The sequence below is a fragment of the Phocoena sinus genome, chromosome 1 (assembly GCF_008692025.1).
Source record: "Phocoena sinus isolate mPhoSin1 chromosome 1, mPhoSin1.pri, whole genome shotgun sequence".
NCBI classification, from domain to species: domain Eukaryota; kingdom Metazoa; phylum Chordata; class Mammalia; order Artiodactyla; family Phocoenidae; genus Phocoena; species Phocoena sinus.
Window position 1 is genome coordinate 60,652,759 of NC_045763.1, and position 22,305 is coordinate 60,675,063.

A 22,305-nucleotide genomic window follows, 5' to 3' on the forward strand; every position below is an offset into this window, starting at 1 on the left:
GAATAGGAGGAAGATCATTTGAGGCAAAGGAAGCAGCATGTAAGAAGGCCCTGAGATAGGAAGAAGTTTCAAGTGAGTATCCAAGATACTTCAATGTGCTAGGAGGAGGGCTCCGTAATTGAAAACCATAGTTGCATGAAAAGTGTGTTTTTGCAAGGAAGCTCCTAGGGGGTTACTGTAAGCCTGTTCTACAGTGAGGAGTTAAATTGTTCCTTTGTCTCCAAAAGATCCTCATACAGAATACTTTTCCATAACCTTACTTTTCTGCTCATGTTGACTTTAATTTAGAGGTCTTCAGTGGAGAACTGGATTTTCACCAGTCATGTGCTAAGTTAATAGGGCCTTCTAGATATGCAGTGCTGTCTATTGAAATTTGTCATATTGAAATTTAAATTTAAATAAACTAAAATTCAATCAAATTTTAGAAATTACAAATTCAGCTCCTTGGTCACACTAGCCACATTCCAAGTGGGAATATACTGTGTATATGTCTAGCAGCTACTGTATTGGACAGTGCAGATACTGAGCATTAGCATCACTAAAGAAATTTCTGTTACATAGTCCACATAGTAGTTAACCCCATGGGCTCTGGAGTCAGATCTGGATTTAAATTCTAATTTTTGCACTTGCTGTGTGATCCTAAGCAAGTTATTTAACATCTCTGAGCCTCAGATTAGCCATGAAAAAAATAAGAATAGCATGAGTAATATATATAAAGAACTTAATAACTCACCTGGCACACAGTAGACATTTAGAAATACCAATACCTGATACCTCTATTTTCTTAGTCCAACTCCCTTTTCCTCCAGGCACTCAATCATTCTTCCTCTTCCTCCTCCATATTGAGCAAATCCACTACATCTATATTTTCACCCATGCTTCCCTTACTTTATTCACTGGCCACACCATCAACCCAATCCACAATTCTAGATCAATCCAGACTTATTCTCTGATCCAGCTGAGCCTGCCAAAGCTTGGTAGAGGAAATCAATTCACTGTTGAGATGATCAGCATTATAAATGGTCAGCCTCCAGGTTCATCTAGTTGATCTCCAGCCAACTTGGCAAGCCTCTGAATCTTTTGCTTTGGCTACTCTTTTCATTTTTGATAGTACCTATCCTAACTGCAGTCTCCTCACCAGACCCTCACCTCACCTCTATATCAGCAGAATGAATTCACTGAACTTCCCTTTCCTACCTCTTCAAGTATATATATTTTTATTTACAGGGGTTCCCAATGCCAGTATTGGGACCAGTGTAAGGCTACTTTAGAAGTACTTGATTAATGTTGAAAAATATATCTACCTGGGCCTGACCCCAGCCTACTGAATGGAAATCTTTAGTACTGGAAATGGGGGAATCTGTAGTTGTAAAGATCTGCAGATGATTTTGTGACCTAAGTTTTGGAGACACCACCAAGAGAGTTGTGGATACTGTTGCTTATAGCCTCTGATTGCTTTTTCATGCTGCTTGATATTAATCTGGCTGCCCCTATTTCTTCCTAGCAGTTGACATGTAGGCTGCACTTTTCAGAGCTCTTCAATGAGTTGTTAGAGCATCTGTCTTGCCTGTGGTCATCACTCTTACTTTCTCCTTGCTGGAACTACTAACACACTCCCTCTAGTGACATGCCAAGCTTGAGAGTAGCTAGAATAGCATCTTTGCTGTGTCCCAGCTGTGCTCTAAGGCTTCATTCTTGGTCATTTTGTCTGACCATTTAATGCAAACTGTAGATCATAGCTGACACTGGTGGAAGAGTTCAAGTAAGTAGTCAGAAGTGTAATCTTAAGAGGATGGAAGTCTCAAAGTTATATAATAGTTTGGACATGAACATTGTTGTGTAAAACATTTAATTTGATTCAAAGTGTATTTTCCACTGGGTATAACATTTAGCATTCCAATGACTTTTAGTGCTATTTTAATTTTTATTCATCTATTACTCTGTTGTATATGTAGCTTACAGTGAGTTTCCTTGACCCCAGTTATCTTTTTTTTTTTTTCATTTTTAAGCATTTTATTTGGAAAGAATTGCAAACTTAAAGAAAGTTGCAAAACTAAAAATCACACAAAGAACATCTATATACACTGTATCCAGATTTACCTATTGTTTACAATTTACCCCATCTACTTTATGATGTATTTTCTCTCTCATACAGTTATATATGTTTATACATAATTTTTTCTGAACATTGCAATAAGTTATATACATCAGAGCTCTTTATCCCTAAACACTTCAGTGTATATTTCCTAAGAATAGGAATATTTTCTTACATACCACAGTAGAGTTATCAACTTGATTGATTTACATTATCTAAACTATCAGCCATACTATAATTTTTTCACTTGATCTAATAAGAGAAGTTTTCGCTCCAGTGTAAGATCCAGTCTAGGGTCAGGTATAGCATTTGGATTTCATGTCTCTTTAGCCTCCTTTAATCTGAAACATTCCCACAGCCTTTCCTTTGTCTTATACGATATTGATATTATTGAAGAATACAGTACTCCATTTTTAAAATAGGATGTTTCTCATTTTGTGTTTGTGTGATGTTTCTTTATGATTAGAGTGGGGCTATGCATTCTCAGTAACAATACAACGTAGGTGATGATATATACTTCTTGGGGTATCACATCTGGAGGCATGTAATGTCCATCTGTCCCTCACAGGTGATCTTAATTTTGTTTGTCCAGTCAAGGTGTTACCTGCTTTCTCCACTATTAATTACCATTTCCCCCCTCCGCTGCAACTAGTAAGAAATTTGTGGGGAGACAGCTTACCATTTGTCATCAAAATTTTCTGCTAGATTTAATATCCATTGATGATTCTTGACTGACCCGATCTTTACCATGATGCTAATATCCCGACTCCAGCATTTACCAGTTTGCCCTCAGCATTCTACTAAGCAAGAGCCCTCCTTTCATATCTGTTTATCTATCTATCATCTATCTACCTATCTATCTATCTATCTACCTATCTATTTATTTATCTATCTATCTATCTACCTATTTATCTATCTATCTATCTATCTATCTATCTATCTATCTATCTATGTATCTACCTATCTATCTATCTATCTATATATATATTACATCTTTATTGGAGTGTAATTGCTTTACAATGGTACGTTAGTTTCTGCTTTATAACAAATTGAATCAGTTATACATATACATATGTTCCTATATCTCTTCCCTCTTGTGTCTTCCTCCCTCTCACCTGTCCTATCCCACCCCTCCAGGCGGTCACAAAGCACCGAGCTGATCTCCCTGTGCTATGCGGCTGCTTCCCACTAGCTATCTACCTTACGTTTGGTAGTGTATATATGTCCATGCCTCTCTTTTGCTTTGTCACAGCTTACCCTTCCCCCTCCCCATATCCTCATGTCCATTCTCTAGTAGGTCTGCGTCTTTATTTCTGTCTTACCCCTAGGTTTTTCATGACATTTTTTTTTCTTAAAATCCATATATATGTGTTAGCATACGGTATTTGTCTTTCTCTTTCTGACTTACTTCACTCTGTATGACAGACTCTAGGTCTATCCACCTCATTACAAATAGCTCAATTTCGTTTCTTTTTATGGCTGAGTAATATTCCATTGTATATATGTGCCACATCTTTATCTATTCATCCGATGATGGACACTTAGGTTGTTTCCATCTCCAGGCTATTGTAAATAGAGCTGCAATGAACATTTTGGTACATGACTCTTCTTGAATTATGGTTTTCTCAGGGTATATGCCCAGTAGGGGGATTGCTGGGTCATATGGTAGTTCTATTTGTAGTTTTTTAAGAAACCTCCATACTGTTCTCCATAGTGGCTGTATCAATTTACATTCCCACCAACAGTGCAAGAGGGTTCCCTTTTCTCCACACCCTCTCCAGCATTTATTGTTTCTAGATTTTTTGATGATGGACATTCTGACTGGTGTGAGATGATATCTCATTGTAGTTTTGATTTGCATTTCTCTAATGATTAATGATGTTGAGCATTCTTTCATGTGTTTGTTCGAAGCCTGTATATCTTCTTTGAAGAAATGTCTATTTAGGTCTTCTGCCCATTTTTGGATTGGGTTGTTTGTTTTTTTGTTATTGAGCTGCATGAGCTGCTTGTAAATTTTGGAGATTAATCCTTTGTCAGTTGCTTCATTTGCAAATATTTTCTCCCATTCTGAGGGTTGTCTTTTGGTCTTGTTTATGGTTTCCTTTGCTGTGCAAAAGCTTTGAAGTTTCATTAGGTCCCATTTGTTTATTTTTGTTTTTATTTCCATTTCTCTAGGAGGTGGGTCAAAAAGGATCTTGCTGTGATTTATGTCATGGAGTTTTCTGCCTATGTTTTCCTCTAAGAGTTTTATAGTGTCTGGCCTTACATTTAGGTCTTTAATCCATTTTGAGCTTATTTTTATGTATGGTGTTAGGGAGTGATCTAATCTCATACTGTTACATGTAGTTGTCCAGTTTTCCCAGCACCACTTATTGAAGAGGCTGTCCTTTCTCCACTGTACATTCCTGCCTCCATTATTAAAGATAACGTGATCATATGTGTGTGGGTTTATCTCTGGGCTTTCTATCCTGTTCCATTGATCTATCTTTCTGTTTTTGTGCCAGTACCATACTGTCTTGATTACTATAGCTTTATAGTATAGTCTGAACTCAGAGAGCCTGATTCCTCCAGCTCCATTTTTCGTTTTCAAGATTGCTTTTGGTATTTGGGGTCTTTTGTGTTTCCATACAAATTGTGAAATTTTTTGTCCTAGTTCTGTGAAAAATGCCAGTGGTAGTTTGGTAGGGATTGCATTGAATCTGTAGATTGCTTTGGGTAGTACAGTCATTTTCACAATGTTGATTCTTCCAATCCAAGAACATGGTATATCTCTCCAGCTATTTGTATCATCTTTAATTTCTTTCATCAGCGTCTTATAATTTTCTGCATACAGGTCTCCTTCAGTAGGTTTATTCCTAGATATTTTATTCTTTTTGTTGCAATGGTCAATGGGAGTGTTTTCTTGACTTCACTTTCAGATTTTTCATCATTAGTATATAGGAATGCCAGAGATTTCTGTGCATTAATTTTGTATCCTGCTACTTTACCAAATTCATTGATTAGCTCTAGTAGTTTTCTGGTAGCATCTTTAGGATTCTCTATGTATAGTATCATGTCATCTGCAAACAGTGACAGCTTTACTTCTTCTTTTCCGAATTGGATTCCTTTTATTTCCTTTACTTCTCTGATTGCTGTGGCTAAAACTTCCAAAACTATGTTGAATAAGAGTGGTGAGAGTGGGCAACCTTGTCTTATTCCTGATCTTAGTGGAAATGCTTTCAGTTTTTCACCATTTAGGACGATGTTGGCGGTGGATTTGTCATATATCACCTTTATTATGTTGAGGAAAATTCCCTCTATGCCTACTTTCTGCAGGGTTTTTATCATAAATGAGTATTGAATTTTGTTGAAAGCTTTCTCTGCATCTATTGAGATGATCATATGGTTTTTCTCCTTCAGTCTGTTAATATGGTTTATAACATTGATTGATTTGCGTATATTGAAGAATCCTTACATTCCTGGAATAAACCCCACTTGATCATGGTGTATGATCCTTTTAATGTGCTGTTGGATTCTGTTTGCTAGTATTTTGTTGAGGATTTTTGCATCTATGTTCATCAGTGATATTGGCCTGTAGTTTTCTTTCTTTGTGACATCCTTGTCTGGTTTTGGTATCAAGGTGATGGTGGCCTCGTAGAAGGAATTTGGGAGTCTTCCTCCCTCTGCTATATTTTGGAAGAGTTTGAGAAGGATAGGTGTTAGCTCTTCTCTAAAGGTTTGATAGAATTCGCCTGTGAAGCCATCTGGTCCTGGGCTTTTGTTTGTTGGAAGATTTTTAATCACAGTTTCAATTTCAGTGCTTGTGATTGGTCTGTTCATATTTTCTATTTCTTCCTGATTCAGTCTTGGCAGTTTGTGCATTTCTAAGAATTTGTCCATTTCTTCCAGGTTGTCCATTTTATTGGCATAGAGTTGCTTGTAGCAATCTCTCATGATCTTTTGTATTTCTGCAGTGTAGGTTGTTACTTCTCCTTTTTCATTTCTAATTCTATTGATTTGAGTCTTCTCCCTTTTTTTCTTCATGAACCTGGCTAATGGTTTATCAATTTTGTTTATCTTCTCAAAGAACCAGCTTTTAGTTTTATTGATCTTTGCTATCGTTTCCTTCATTTCTTTTTCATTTTTTTCTGATCTGATATTTATGATCCCTTTCCTTCTGCTAACTTTGGGTTTTTTTTTTGTTCTTCTTTCTCTAATTGCTTTAGGTGCAAGGTTAGGTTGTTTATTCGGGATGTTTCCTGTTTCTTAAGGTAGGATTGTATTGCTATAAACTTCCTTCTTAGAACTGCTTTTGCTGCATCCCATAGATTTTGGGTCATCGTGTATCCATTGTCATTTGTTTCTAGGTATATTTTTATTTCCTCTTCGATTTCTTCAGTGATCACTTCGTTATTAAGTACTGTATTGTTTAGCCTCCATGTGTTTATATTTTTTACAGATCTTTTCCTGTAATTGATATCTAGTCTCATGGCGTTGTGGTCGGAAAAGATATTTGATACAATTTCGATTTTCTTAAATTTACCAAGGCTTGATTTGTGACCCAAGATATGATCTATTCTGGAGAATATTCCATGAGCACTTGAGAAAAATGTGTATTCTCTTGTTTTTGAATGGAATGTCCTATAAATATCAATTAAGTCCATCTTGTTTAATGTATCATTTAAAGCTTGTGTTTCCTTATGTCTTTTCATTTTGGATGATCCGTCCATTGGTGAAAGTGGGGTGTTAAAGTCCCCTACAATGAATGTGTTACTGTTGATTTCCCCTTTTATGGCTGTTAGTATGTGTCTTATGTATTGAGGTGCTCCTATGTTGGGTACATAAATATTTACAATTGTTTTGTCTTCTTCTTGGTTCGATCCCTTGATCATTATGTAGTGTCCTTTTTGTCTCTTCTAATAGTCTTTATTTTAAAGTCTATTTTGTCTGATATGAGAATTGCTACTCCAGCTTTCTTTTGATTTCCATTTGCATGGAATATCTTTTTCCATCCCCTTACTTTCAGTCTGTATGTGTCTCTAGGTCTGAAATGGGTCTGTTGTAGACCGCATATATATTTGGGTCTTGTTTTTGTATCCATTCAGCCAATCTGTGTCTTTTGGTGGGAGCATTTAATCCATTTACATTTAAGGTAATTATTGATATGTATGTTCCTATTCCCATTTTCTAAATTATTTTGGGTTCGTTATTGTAGTTCTTTTCCTTCTCTTGCCTAGAGAAGTTCCTTTAGCATTTGTTGTAAAGCTGGTATGGTGGTGCTGAACTCTTTCAGCTTTTGCTTGTCTGTAAAGGTTTTAATTTCTCCATCAAATCTGAATGAGATCCTTGCTGGGTAGAGTAATTTTGGTTGCAGGTTTTTCTCCTTCATCACTTTAAATATGTCCTGCCAGTCTCTTCTGTTTCTGCTGAAAGATCAGCTGTTAACCTTATGGGGATTCCCTTGTGTGTTATTTGTTGTTTTTCCCTTGCTGCTTTTAATATGTTTTCTTTGTATTTAATTTTTGACAGTTTGATTAATATGTGTCTTGGTGTATTTCTCCTTGGATTTATCCTGTATGGGACTCTCTGTGCTTCCTGGACTTGATTAACTATTTCCTTGCCCATATTAGGGAAGTTTTCAACTATAATCTCTCCAAATATTTTCTCAGTCCCTTTCTTTTTCTCTTCTTCTTCCCGGAACCCCTATAATTCAAATGTTGGTGCGTTTAATGTTGTCCCAGAGGTCTCTGAGACTGTCCTCAGTTCTTTTCATTCTTTTTTCTTTATTCTGCTCTGCAGTATTTATTTCCACTTTTATCTTCCAAGTCACTTATCCGTTCTTCTGCCTCAGTTATTCTGCTATTGATCTCATCTAGAGTACTTTTAATTTCACTTATTGTGTTGTTCATTGTTATTTGTTTCATCTTTAGTTCTTCTAGGTCCTTGTTAAATGTTTCTTGCATTTTGTCTATTCTATTTCCAAGATTTTGCATCATCTTTACTATTATTATTCTGAATTATTTTTCAGGTAGACTGCCTGTTTCCTCTTCATTTGTTAGGTCTGGTGGGTTTTTATCTTGCTCCTTCTGCTGCAGTGTGTTTTTCTGTCTTCTCATTTGCTTATCTTACTGTGTTTGGGGTCTTCTTTTTGCAGGCTGCAGGTTCGTAGTTCCCGTTGTTTTTGGTGTCTGTCCCCAGTGGCTAAGGTTGGTTCAGTGGTTTGTGTAGGCTTCCTTGTGGAGGGGACTAGTGCCTGTGTTCTGGTGGATGAGGCTGGATCTTGTCTTTCTGGTGGGCAGGTCCACGTCTGGTGGTGTGTTTTGGGGTGTCTGTTGACTTATTATGATTTTAGGCAGCCTTTCTGCTAATGGGTGGGGTTGTGTTCCTGTCTTGCTAGTTGTTTGGCATAGGGTGTCCAGCATTGTAGCTTGCTGGTCGTTGAGTGAAGCTGGGTGCTGGCGTTGAGACGGAGATCTCTGGGAGATTTTTGCTGTTTGATATTATGTGGAGCTGGGAGGACTCTTGTTGACCAGTGTCCTGAAGTTGGCTCTCATACCTCAGAGGCACAGCACTGACTCCTGGCTGCAGCACCAAGAGCCTTTCATCCACACGGCTCAGAATGAAAGGGAGAAAAAGTAGAAAGAATTAGTAGAAGAAGAAAGAAAGAAAGAAAGAAAGAGAGGAAGCAAGGAAGGAAGGAAGACAGAAGAAAAGAAGGAAAGAAAGAAAGGAGGGAGGGAGGGATGGAGGGAGGGAGGGAGGAAGGAAGGAAGGAAGGAATGACGGAAGGAAGGAAGAAAGAAGATAAAGTAAAATAAAATAAAGTAAAATATAATAAAGTTATTAAAATAAAAAAATAATTATTAAGACAAAATTTAAAAAAGAAAAAAAAAGACAGAACGCTAGGACAAATGGTGGAAGCAAGACTATACACACAAAATCTCACACAGAAGCATACACATACACACTCACAAAAAGAAGAAAAGGGGAAAAAATCAAAAATTTTGCTCTCAAAGTCTACCTCCTCAATTTGGGATGATTCGTTGTCTATTCATGTATTCCACACATGCAGGGTACATCAAGTTGATTGTGGAGCTTTAATCTGCTGCTTCTGAGGCTGCTGGGAGGGATTTCCCTTTCTCTTCTTTGTGCTCACAGCTCCCGGGGCTCAGCTTTGGATTTGGCCCTGCTTCCCCGTGTAGGTCGCCGGAGGGCGTCTGTTTTTCCCTCAGACAGGACGGGCTTAAAGGAGCCGCCGATTCGGGGGCTCTGGCTCACTCAGTCCGGGGGTAGGGAGGGATGCAGATGCGGGGCGAGCCTGCGGCGGCCGAGGCCAGCGTGACGTTGCACCAGCCTGAGGCGCGCCGTGCGTTCTCCCAGGGAAGTTGTCCCTGGATCCCGGGACCCTGGCAGTGGCGGGCTGCACAGGCTCCCCGAAAGGGGGGTGTGGATAGTGACCTGTGCTCGCACACAGGCTTGTTGGTGGCAGCAGCAGCAGCCTTAGCATCTCCTGCCCGTTTCTGGGGTCCGCGCTTTTAGCCGCGGCTTGCGCCCGTCTCTGGAGCTCCTTTAAGCAGCACTCTTAATCCCCTGTCCTCGTGCACCAGGAAAGAAAGAGGGAAGAAAAAGTCTCTTGCCTCTTCGGCAGCTCCAGACCTTTTCCCGGACTCCCTCCCAGCTAGCCGTGGTGCACTAACCTTTTCTGGCTGTGTTCACGCCGCCAACCTCAGTCCTCTCCCTGCGCTCCTACCGAAGCCCGAGCCTCAGCTCGCAGGCCCGCCCACCCCGTCAGGTGAGCAGACAAGCCTCTCCGGCTGCTGAGTGCCGGTTGGCCCTGATCCTCTGTGTGGGAATCTCCCCGCTTTGCCCTCCGCAGCCCTGTTGCTGTGCTCTCCTCCGCAGCTCCAAAGCTTTCCCCCTCAGCCACCCGCAGTCTCCGCCCACGAAGGGGCTTACTAATGTGTGGAAACGTTTCCTCCTTCACAGCTCCCTCCCACTGGTGCAGGTCCCGTCCCTATTCTTTTGTCTCTGTTTTTTCTTTTTTCTTTTGCCCTACCCAGGTACGTGGGGGAGTTTCTTGCCTCTTGGGGGGGTCTGAGGTCTTCTGCCAGCGTTCAGTAGGTGTTCTGTAGGAGTTGTTCCACGTGTAGATGTATTTCTGGTGTATCTGTTCGGAGGAAGGTGATCTCCGCTTCTTACTCTTCCGCCATCTTCCCCTTGTCCCTTCCCCAGTTATCTTTTTCGTGGTTCTAAAAACTTAAAATATCACTAATAGGAGCAAACATTTCAATGAAAATAGCTAAATGATAAAAAAAACTCAACATGTAATTAGAAGATAAACATTTTTACAAATGTATATATATTTGTGTAGTATTATATTTAATGTAATATATACTATTTATATATGAGTATATACTAATCTTAATATTATGTTCAATAAGAATTCCATCAAAATTAAATATGCACGACATAGTAGAATTGCAAGTATTCAGTCTGCTAGTGAAATTATCTATAGCCAATCATAGACTCATGGAAATAGTGGGTTAAAAAGCAACTAGGAAAAGATTTTTAAAAAATCAGAAAACCTTGATTAAATCTCAGTTGCACCTCTTACTTCCTGTGTGGCCAGGATCAGGTCACTGAACATTTCTGAACATTAGCTTCCTCATCTTCAAAATGTTCTTTCAGAAGGTTGTTGTAAGGATTAGATGGAATAAATGATAAATGGTAATACATTGTAAGATATATTCATTGTTCTTGCTAAGGACAAAGGCCACTATACAGTTTTGTAACATCTTCTGAATTCTCTAAGAAAGAATAAGTTATTTAGCATTTTAATTAATTCATGAGGTTACCAGCCCACTTTTATCCATGTGAGTATCCTTGGAAGATTGTCATATAGTGATCCTTTAAATCTTACTGAATAAAATGAAATACAGTTTATTAAGTTCTTCATTTTGAAAACTGGCAATTTATGTGCATGGATGTTTTGTATTTTTCCAATAACCAGAACATTTGTTTAGCCAGAATTTTTTTCTCAACAGTGTCATCTGTTCTTTTTCTTTATTAAATAAAGGCTAGTTTTCATATTTCTCCTAACATACCAGACATTTAAAATTTTAGTATATGATTTCATTTTTATTTGGGATAATTATGATTAATAATAACTACATTTGCTGAGCTCTTGTATTGTGGTGGACACAGTGTAAGCACATGTACACTATTAACGTATTTAATCCTCACAACAATCCTATGAGGTAGCTAATGTTATCCCCATTTATTGCTGAGAAAATTAAGGTATAAAGTAGCTAAGTATCTTTCCCTAAAATCATCCTTTAAGAGACAGAATGGGAGTTTAGCCCAGGCAGTCTATTCCAGAACCTAGGCTCCTTAAAGTTAAACTATGCGGCATTGCTAACACTGCATAATCTCTTGCATATCTGTTTGTGAGCATTCCCATAATGCAACATTTGGGCACAATGATTCTTGGTGATCTTTGATGCCAATAGCAACCATGTAAGTGAAACTTTCCTGGAGCCTTTGGCAGTACTTTCTAACTTGTATTTCAGTTTTTCTGACATAACCTCAAATATAATTACATCAAAATCAACTAGACCATTTTCGTTTTCACATTCTCAATAGTCAGAAACATAAAAGGAAAAGTAATAGCCTATCTAAGAGACTGGTTTATGTAGATTTCCAACCAGGGTAAGTGGTCATCCCTCATCTGTATAATCATGATGACTAATTGTTTTTTAAAATTAAATCACAATTTTATGTAGATACTTGCATTTGTAGGTTATGTTTGTTGTATTTTACTATCTTGAGCTTGTAAATACTAGTGATTAACTAAAGTTCACTTAAATTGTTATTATATCATCATGAAAATTCATGTATTTTCTGAAACATGTAATCAAAATAGTGCACTGAATTCGAGTCAGAATCTAGAACATTTTATATAATTTACATGGCTAATCCTCATACTGAAACTGCAGGGATGGTCCTGGAAGCTTAATTTTGCCCCCATATATAGTATTAAAGCAACTTATGTCTTAAACTCTTGAGGTTTTCACTTGATTTCCTGTCATTGTTTTATCATAACCTTGAACTCTTTTTCTCACTTGAAATGATCTTCAAGTGAAACTAAATTTCAAGTTATCATCACACATTGAGAAATGTTTTCTCGTACTTTACATACACAAGCATGGGCATATGAGAGAGCATACACACACATATAAAGTAGTCCCTACCTATGAATGGTTTGATTTAAGAAAATATATTTGGAAAAGTATTTCTAAGAACCAGTGACAGCTTCTCATAGAAATAGTGTTATGTTACTCTTCCAGTACAAAAGGTTATTTATCTCATATTTCACACCATTTTACATATTGCTTTTATTGGATTATCCTTTCCCAATTTCCTCTCTATACACTAGAAATATAATTCTCTGTACTACTCACCCTAGGAGACTTTCTACCATCATAACCCATAACAACCACACCATTACATGCTATCATCCAGCGTGTTTGTTAAAACCAGTGATATCCCATTAGAATAATTATGTAGATGTTAAAAGCTATGTTTATATTTTTAAATGATAAATATCATTGTTTTGTTCTGAATTTCCAAATCCTAAACACTCAATAGTTGTTTAATGTTTTCAAAATAAGCAGAGTCTGCATTGCTGGCACAAAACTGTAAGGTTTACTAAAACCAGAAAATACTAACCACAGAGTATATGCTGTTTAATATGCCAACCCAAGTTGCATTTGGCCCATTTATTATTATTTTCTGGTTGTCAGCATTGGAAGTAACTGAGAAGTGTACTTTATATTGACCATATTTTTAAGAAGTCACAATGATTAGAATTAGAAAACCCCTCCCAATTTAATCATTAGCACAGAGGAAAGCAGCAATTAAAACTCCTGAAAACTGGTATTCAGAATGTTGGTGAAAGGTATGATCTTTCTTTCTAAAGGGTAACCTGATTTTTGATAAATGTGTTTGCTTTATAAGTAATCATTCTTTAGTTAATGGGGCTCTGACTTAGCTTGGACTGCTATAACAAAATACCACAGACTGGGTGGCTGAAACAATAGACATTTATTTCTAACAGTTTTGGAGTCTTAGAAGTCTACTATCAAGGCACCAGCAGATTCAGTTCCTGGTGCGAGCCCTCTTCCTGGTTTGTAGATGACTACCTTCTCACTGTGTCCTCATATGGCAGGGGAAAATGAGCTCTGGTCTCTCTTCCTCATCTTATAAAAATACTAATTCCATCATGCGTGTCCCACCCTCATGACCTCAACTAAACCTAGTTACCTATCAAGGGTTCCACATCCAAATACCATTACCCTGCGGATTAGAGTTTCAACATATGAATGGGGGGGTGGAGGAGAAGGGTTGGAGGAGTGGAGGGGGTGGGGACACAAACATTCAGTCCATAACAGTCTCTAACTGGAGAATGTGTATATGAGTTTCATCCACATGTGTTTTTATATTTTTAACATTGGAATGCCTAAGAAAAGTCAAGCACTCTCCAGTTTACCACAGTCACTGCCACTCCCTACTGTCTTACTCCTTGCTAGATACTCTTAATGGTGTGGTCTACCTGAATTGTTGACTCTTGATTTAAACCATTTAACTTGTTAAAATTTATCAAGATTTTGGTATTAAAATATTCTGTTAATTCCCTCCTGTAGGATGGAGAACCTAATAAGGGGAAGGAATCCCCCACAATATCAGAGAAGTCCTTGTAAAGAAGTTCGTGCAGCCCTTCGGAAGAGGCCTGAAGAGGAGTGTAAGTATGTTTAATAGGTTTAACTACATTCTAGGTAGACTTAGGTGAGTGGCATAGTAAAAGTAAAACGTTAACCTTTAACTGATAAGTCAGATAACAGAGGTACTTAACAAATACTTGTTGATTCTAATTGAATTTATTTTTTTAAAAAATATCATATGGTACCTGGATTCGGGCACTAAGAACATTGTTTTCTTAAGTGTTTCTCTTGTACTTCAGAATGCTCTACTAATAACTTGGTTCCATGTTCAAATGAGATTGGAAAAAGCTACACGATTTACCACATCTTTCTTAGATATCTGTACCATGAATATTATTTCCAAAGAGTCCTGAAGTAAAAAAAAAAACAAAAAAACAAAAACAAAACAAAAAACTTTTAAAGTGTGTTTAAAGTGAACATTTTCCAGTGTCATTTGACCACAATTCTCTTTCAACCTTTTTTTTTTAAAAAACTGAGGACTCTTTGAAAACAACTTCACTAGACTAAAGAGTAAATGTCTAGTAGCAAATCTAAATCCATTGATCAAAATGAAACATTTGATTTAATCGAATTTAGGAAAAGATTTTGAAAGAAGTCATGTATCCCCTCAGAAAGCCATTTTAATCCATCTTTAAATTATCAAAATATTATAATATATAATTGTAGAGATTTTATCTAAATATTGCATCTAAATATAGCATTGTTGGAGATGTTTAACATAATACTTGCATTTTAAGTTTATAAGATGATCCATAATACTAGCTTTCCTCATGTTACTTGCATCTAATTATTTTCAGGGTACTAAATCACAATCCATTATGACAAAAATTCAGAAAAAAATTTCTGAATGATGCCTTTTTACAGGAGTTTACATTTTGTAAGGATAAAGCTAATGCAGTGGGTTCACTGGCATATATAGTTTAGTAGATTTTTAGGGTTATATTGGCATTTTAAATTAGTTTGGAGTACACCATTCCAGGTAAAGACCAAATATATTAAATCTGGGCACACTCATGGCAAGTAGAATATCTTTGTTTTGTTTCATTTTATTATAAAGTCAATAGATAATCTGATTGGGTTGCCATCTATGTCATTCAATATAGTGTTAGTTTTCTTTTATTTGGTATATTTATAGTTTCTAACATTATAAACAATATCCAATTAAAACTAAAATTTGAAAATGAAGGTATAGTTCATGGCCATGTTAGAACAAAAACTGTTTATAAGATGCAGACTCGTGCATAAAACTATTGCTTTATTATTGGGTTCATAGGGAAGCTTTGGGATTTCTCCTCTGTGCTGGTTTAACACAATCAGCTTAGTCTCTGTTATAGTTCTGCAGATTTTATTTAGAAACTTAGAAAGGGTTTTTGTGGATAAATCTATAGTTGATTCTCATGGAGTCACAGAGTATATTTAATATATACAAAGTTATTTTTCAGGCCTCTTATACTGAGTTGGTCTGTGCCAGAGGTTGACCACCTATGGTCCATTTACCAAATCCATCCTGACACCTGTTTTTGTAAATAAAATTTTATTGAAACAACCATCTCCTACTTATTTAAGTATTGTGTATGGCTGCTTTCCATGGCAAAGGAAGAGTTAAGCAGTTGTGACAGAGACTATATGGTCCACAAAGCCAAAAGTATTAACCTGATTCTTTACAGAAAAAAGGTTTTAAAACCCTGGTCTGGGCCAGTGGTTCTCAAAGTGTGGTCTTCAGACCAGCAGCAGCATTAGCAGCATCTGAGAACTTGTTAGAAACACAAATTTTAAGGTCTACAACCCACATCTACTGAATCCAAATGTCTGAGAGTCGGATCCAGTAATCTGTGTGTTTTGAAAAAGCCCTACAGGAGATTCTGATGCAAGCTCCACTCTGAAAACCACTAGCCTAAGTCAAATGACTGGCGGCAAGATGACATTAAATCACCATGGATACAAAAGACTAATAGTGATAGACATATTTCAGAGTTAAGTCTTATTGTTGTATAATGTAAGGTACATAATATAACTGTTTCCTGTGTTGTAACAAGCAAGTCCTCAACAATTGAATCGTGGCAGTCAGGACAATTTTTGAAATATCACTACAGGAGCTCAGCTGGATTGACTGTGTTATTGAACATGGAAGGACATAATGAGAAACATGTAAAGTATTATTCCCTGCCAGAGAGGTCTTCATTACCCCTTGTTAGTTTAATGAACAGTCCTTCTTGTCCTGTACAGACCACTGTTAATTCCCTAAGAAAGAATCCTCTTTTTTAGAATGGGAGGAATATAGTAGTTAATTAAGACATTAACTTTAAAGTCACCATAAGGGTGTTCTAATGTGACACTTAATGAACAGCTGCAGGACCCTGGGTATTATTTCCTTAATCCAAGACTCAGTTTACTTATTTGAAAAATAAGATTAATTAAAGAGCCTACCTTGAAGGGTTATTTGGAGAATTAAGGAAGATTTTTTTAAGTACCTGGTATAGAACTTGGGACTTGGCAAATTTTTTTCCTCCTCTCTCTCTTCCTCTTCATTTATTATTATTGTTTCTCTTTTTTCAAACTAACCATTTAAGGATAGAAAGCATGTTTTGATCATAGAAATGAAAATCTACAGAAATTATAACCACTGTTTTTAGAAATAATAATATAAAGCAAGGAACAGGTTGTAAACAAATGACATAAAGTTGGAATTCTTGCAGCAATGTTAGATAGTAATTCGTGTTAGATAGTAATTTGTCTCACACAGTTCTTTCCCTATGATTCTACAAATTCAACATGGGATCTAGACCAAGACTTACTGGTCAGCTCTCATGGAAAGCTGCCAACTTAGAAAATCATCATAGAAAGCCAAATGATAGTGGTTTTGTTTTACTGAGAATTGAAAGAACAGTGGAACTTGACTCAGACAATAGGATCCTCCAGATGCAAGGTGAGCCCTCTTACATTGGGAGATATTGCAAATAAGAGGGTTTTGCTAAATAACAGAATTCATACTGCTGTCTTTTATAATCTTTTATACTTTTTACAATATTATCAATATTAATATCAACATTAGGTCACCAGACATAGCTCTTAACCAATTATTTCATGTGAATTATATCTAGCTATATTGCATTTAACATAGCCAAGCAAACTTTCAGTAAAAATTGATACTTGTAAAAGACAGACTTTTAAATATGCTCAAGTTACGTACCATTAAAAAATAAAAATAAAAACTTTGTCCTCAAAACCAAAGAACCATTCAGCTACAGCCCTACATTCTCAGACTGCTCTCAGGCAAACCTCTCAAAGGAATTATCTATACTCACTCCATTTACTTACCCCCAACTCATTCCTCCAAATCAATGCAGTCTGGCTCCTACCCAATCACTCTGCTGAGACGGCTTTCATTCAGACCACTAATAATCTCTTTATGATGCTATATTAGTTTTATATTGCTATGTAATAAATTACCACAAACTTACTGGCTTAAAACAGTTTATCTCACAGTTTCTTTGGGTCAAGAATCCAGGTAGGGCTTGTCTAGGTTCTCTACCTCAGGGTCTCACCAGGCTGAAGTTTCATCATGAACTCAATTGGGGAAGAACCTACTTCCAAGCTTACTTAGGCTTGAATTCACTTTCTTGTGAATTCACTTTCTTGTGGTTCTATGATCAAGAGCCCTGCTTTTTGCTGACTTCCAGCTGAGGGCCACCTTTACGGTCTAGAGATCTCCTGCAGTTCCTTGATATATATATATTCTCAGTATGGCTGCTTACTTCATTATTTATACTAAAAAACTTATAAATAAATGAAAGTTGAACTAAAAAATATTCAAGTAACCCACAGGAAGGCAAGAGAAAAAAAATAGAGGAATTAGAAACCAAGGGAACAAACAGAAAACAAATAATAAAATGGAGACATAAGCCTTAACAGGTCAATAATTACATTAAGTGTAAATGGTGTAAATACCTCAATTAAAAGAGAAAGCCTGTCAGATTGGTTAAAAAAAAAAAAAAAAGAAAAAGTTGCTATACAAAATGCCTTTTAAATGTAAAAATATGAAAAAGTTATATATAAAAGGATAGAAAAAGTATTTAAATGAAAGCTTGAGTGACTATATTTATATCAGAAAAAAGTAAATCCAGAGTAAAACATAATAAAGGAGATAATTTCATAATGATAAAGGGGTCAGTTCATCAAGAGGATATAACAGTCCTAAACAATCCTAAATGTTTATGACTTCAATTTATTTTTTACAAATTTATATTTTCTTAAACTTTGTTTCAATAGCTTTGCTATGTTGTCTTTTTTTAAATTTTTACTCAGTCCAATTTAGTTTTCAATAGCTAAGTAATTTTTGGTAGCATAGTTGTGATTGTGGCCTGTTTAAAAGAAAAAAAAACACAATTGTTTTCATATAGAGCAATATCTATGAAGGTATAATTTTTCCTCAAAATTTCCCTGAGTCTGTACTGTGTGAACTAAAATTCCACAGAGGCTTTCTGTTCAGTTTCTGAATTATAAGAAAAATTAATTGAAGAGTTTTTCTTTCTTTCTTTTACCGTCATAAAATTTAAATTCCTAATAACATAATTCTATCCTTATAGCATTGATATTTTACTTTTCCTTAATATAAACAATCTGTTTTATATTATCAGGAGATAACATTTAAAATTATTTTGTTTTCAAATAACTGAATGCTACCTTTCCAAATGTCAAAATATTCTTATATTAACCAGTTTGGTGAAAATCATGATAATTAGTCAGGTTCCTGCCTTCATATTAGAAGTTACTGAACATGATTTAACCTTTCCCTAATGATTCAAGGACAGTTTTATAAATACCCATTACCGTCTAGAATTCCATCTGGGCATCCCTCCAAATCAAGTTGTTATCCTTCACTTCTGCTACGATTGTTCTTGCTTTTTAGTTACCCATTCTTTTGGCATTCTGTTTCCCATTTTAATTTTCTCCTTCAGAGAGCTGATGCACCATCCTTATTAAGAAGTTTATATTAAATATGTGTCAATGAATCAAGGATTGAAAACCAGTCAAGCCTTGGATGATTTGTGGTAAATAGGATAAAGGAGTAGGGAACACTAAACGCAGTGTAAGAAGTGGAGTGCATTAATTTAAAAGATCCTAAGGCTACCCTTCTTCTCGTGGACTTCATCTCAATTTTGTGATGAATCCCCAGATACTTGTATTCTTTACCAGGTTCCTATTTCAAACTATGTATTAATGACTCAAGTATGATGTTGATGACCGGGTGTTACTGTCATCTCACTCACTTGGTCTGGGGGCTTATGCAGTGGGTGTGGGGAAGGGCTCATATCTGCTAAGGAAATCTGAAGTAATCCTCAGGATGGTAACACCATGCTATGTAGTTATAGACCTCACACATGTGCATAACAATGTCAGTATGCAGAATAGTTACTGTCTTTTCTCGGGCTTCTCTTTACACTAGGAAACCTCTTAGATGATCCTAGAAAATGTTCCCTATCATTTCACTAGCCTAAATTGGGTTATATTCCTATTCCTGTACCATTAGTATACACCATAAGAATGCTATGCACTCACTGGCTTAAGCCTGTTATACTGGACGAATCAGGTTAAAGAACTGGTTTGGTATTAAAAGTAATCCTAGATAAGGTAAGGAAATGAAAGTAAGATGATGTATTTGCCATTTGACCTAGCATAATGGAACAGGTAAGGTTATTCAACACTGTATCCTATACTATTGTTTGTATTGTATATTTGTCTGTATATACTTAGCTATCCCAAAATATTTTAGGGATGGGAATGGGAACAAGGAACAGAAGAGGTGGTACTTGGGAGATCAGGTATCTGGGAACTGATATTAAAGTGACTTCCAGACCTCTATTTATCATTCAGAGCCCTCTTTTCCTATCTAAGCCCTACAATTTGTCGGCAGTTATGTGTCCATTATCTTCAACTGCTCCTTTAACTTTCTTTAAAATACAGTTCCTTCTGGTTTGGAATGAGACCCATTTCCCCTACATCTCCCTTCCATTCTAGAGCCAGCCCTTCTTTCTTTCAAATTTGAACTATTATTAGTCATATTGTATAGATGAAGCTATAGGATCTCAGACATGTTAAATAATTTATGCAATGTCACACAGCTAGTAAGTGCCAAAGCTGGGATGCAAATGTTGTTTGACTCCAGAAGCTACCTTATTCCTACTGTTCCATGCTATATAGCTACACTACAGTATTCTGTGTCCTCATTTTAGCTCTCCATGATTCATTTTCTGAATTTTTAAACATAAACTATCATACAAAGAAATGTGTATAATGTGTATATAGCTTAAAGAATTATAAATTAACAGTCATGTATCTAAAACATCAGGGTTGCTGAATTACACATTCTTACCCAGCTCTGCTTATCGTTTTAGTTAGCGTATCCATTCTAGGAGACTAGTCTTTCCCACTCCTCATTTCTTAGGTCTTTCTTTAGGTGACCCTTTCTTAATTCCTACAACAAAGCCAAAGGAATAATATACATGGTTTTAGTACAAGGGGGCTCAAAGAAACAAGTGGTCAGTGTTTTCTCATTAGCTAGAAAATCTTACTCTTGTTTGACTTTATTAATATCTTAGATTGTGACTATACAGTGTCATAACAAAAAATAACATTGCATTTTCAACTTGAATTTTATCAGCACACCTGAAATTATTACATGTTGCCTACTAATAATTTTGGCATGAGGTAAAAATAAGATTAAAGGGAGGTTAGATTAAATTAGACTTACAGCCTGAACCTTCTTAGACCAATTAGAAAATTGAAATCAGGCTCATGCAAACTTTGTACAAAGTTGATGTATTTTAGACAGTTTTTCCATTCAAGGTAATAATAGAAATTCAGGCAAAACTATGTCTTAAACTCTTCTCTGGAATATCTCCAGGTTTAAACCAGCTTCCTTAGCTATCTGCAGCCATATTTCTCCCAAGATTCTATTTAGGATATAATTTTAGAAAAGATCCACTAGCACTAATTTTCCTAGCACCTCTGGCTTAGCAAACCATTTGCTTGAGTTAGGGCTTGACTCTTCACTGGACTTCTCTTTTTGTTTGTTTAAATTAATTAATTTTTTTTTTTTTTTTTTTTGGCTGCATTGTGTCTTCGTTGTTGGGTCTTCGTTGTGGTGCACGGGCTTCTCATTGTGGTGGCTTCTCTTGCTGTGGGACTCAGGCTCTAGGTGTGTGGGCTTCAGTAGTTGTGACATGTGGGCTCAGTAGTTATGGCTTGCAGGCTCTAGAGTGCAGGCTCAGTAGTAGTGGCGTACGGGCTTAGTTGCTCTGTGGCATGTGGGATCTTCCCAGACCAGGGCTTGAACCCGTGTCCCCTGAATTGGCAGGCAGATTCTCAACCACTGTGCCACCAGGGAAGTCCCTGGACTTCTTTTAAAATGCAAATTCCTTTGAGGGTAATGCTAGTCAAATTTTAATACTACCATAAAAGTGATTTTAGATCACTAATCTCAGTAATCGCAAGGAATCAAATCTCAAGAGATGTTTGAATGCCCAGGAAGAGAAAGGAAAGGTCAAAATATTGTTATATAGGTGAGGAGTTTGAAAAACAAATTCACTTGCTACATATTTTTGCTAAGCGTTGGTTCTCTTATCTGGTGAAAGACTTCTTCAAATAAAATTTCAGCCCTTTCTATATCCTTCCGTATATTTCAGTAGTTACCGCTCTACTAATTTATTCCTTCTTTATGAAAAGCTCTCCTTCTCTCCTTGGCAGAGGGCAGGACCTCCCTCCTATTAGTCCCTGAAACACTTTGCACAGATTATTAATGCAGTACTTACAACACAGTATTTTATCCTTTGCTTTCATGTCTATTTTTTCCCCGTTGGGTTGTTAGTTGCTTAAGGACAGGCAGATATATCTTATCATTTGTCTACCACTAGCATTAAGCACAATATTTGATATATAAGTATCACTCTAATAGAAGTTTACCAAAAACAAATGAACTATAAAAGATATAACTTGATTCATGCCATGATACTTATTGGAGTTTAAAGGCACCCAATAAATAATTTCCATATTCCAGACCCATTTTGGAACCAATTAAGATATTGACAAGATGGCAGGAAGTTAGAGATCAATCATCAACTTTATTACTTTTAAAAGCTAGATTGGAGGACATAGCTGTGATGTTTGGCAACAATGGACATCTTCATACTGTACTCAGATATATGCATACTTAACTGACTCAGCCACAGCAGTACAGAAAAGCCACAGGCTTCCTCATGCGGGGAATTCCTCCTATAAAATTTATAGCAATGAGAAACAGACCAGTGTACTGTGTATTTCCTGAAGCAGCTTCACCCCAAAGAAAGGTGGAGGAAAGTGTTGGGCTACGCATGTCAAGTTCTTCAAATAATTGGTAAATAATTGCATATCCTGGGGCTTCACTGGTGGCGCAGTGGTTGAGAGTCCGCCTGC

General features: G+C 36.6%; 1 protein-coding gene across 4 annotated transcripts in view; it reads left to right on the plus strand.

The window, feature by feature from the left end:
- LRRC7 (leucine rich repeat containing 7) overlaps positions 1-22,305 on the plus strand; it is a 514,499-nt gene that overhangs the window by 99,594 nt on the left and 392,600 nt on the right. For all 4 annotated transcript variants that reach the window (XM_032604372.1, XM_032604363.1, XM_032604391.1 and 1 more), the window contains exon 2: positions 13,777-13,874. Coding sequence is in view for 2 of the 4 variants with exons in the window: in XM_032604363.1 (XP_032460254.1) it covers positions 13,777-13,874 (98 nt within the window). In the remaining 2 variants the exon portion in view is untranslated. The remainder of the gene's footprint in view (positions 1-13,776; positions 13,875-22,305) is intronic.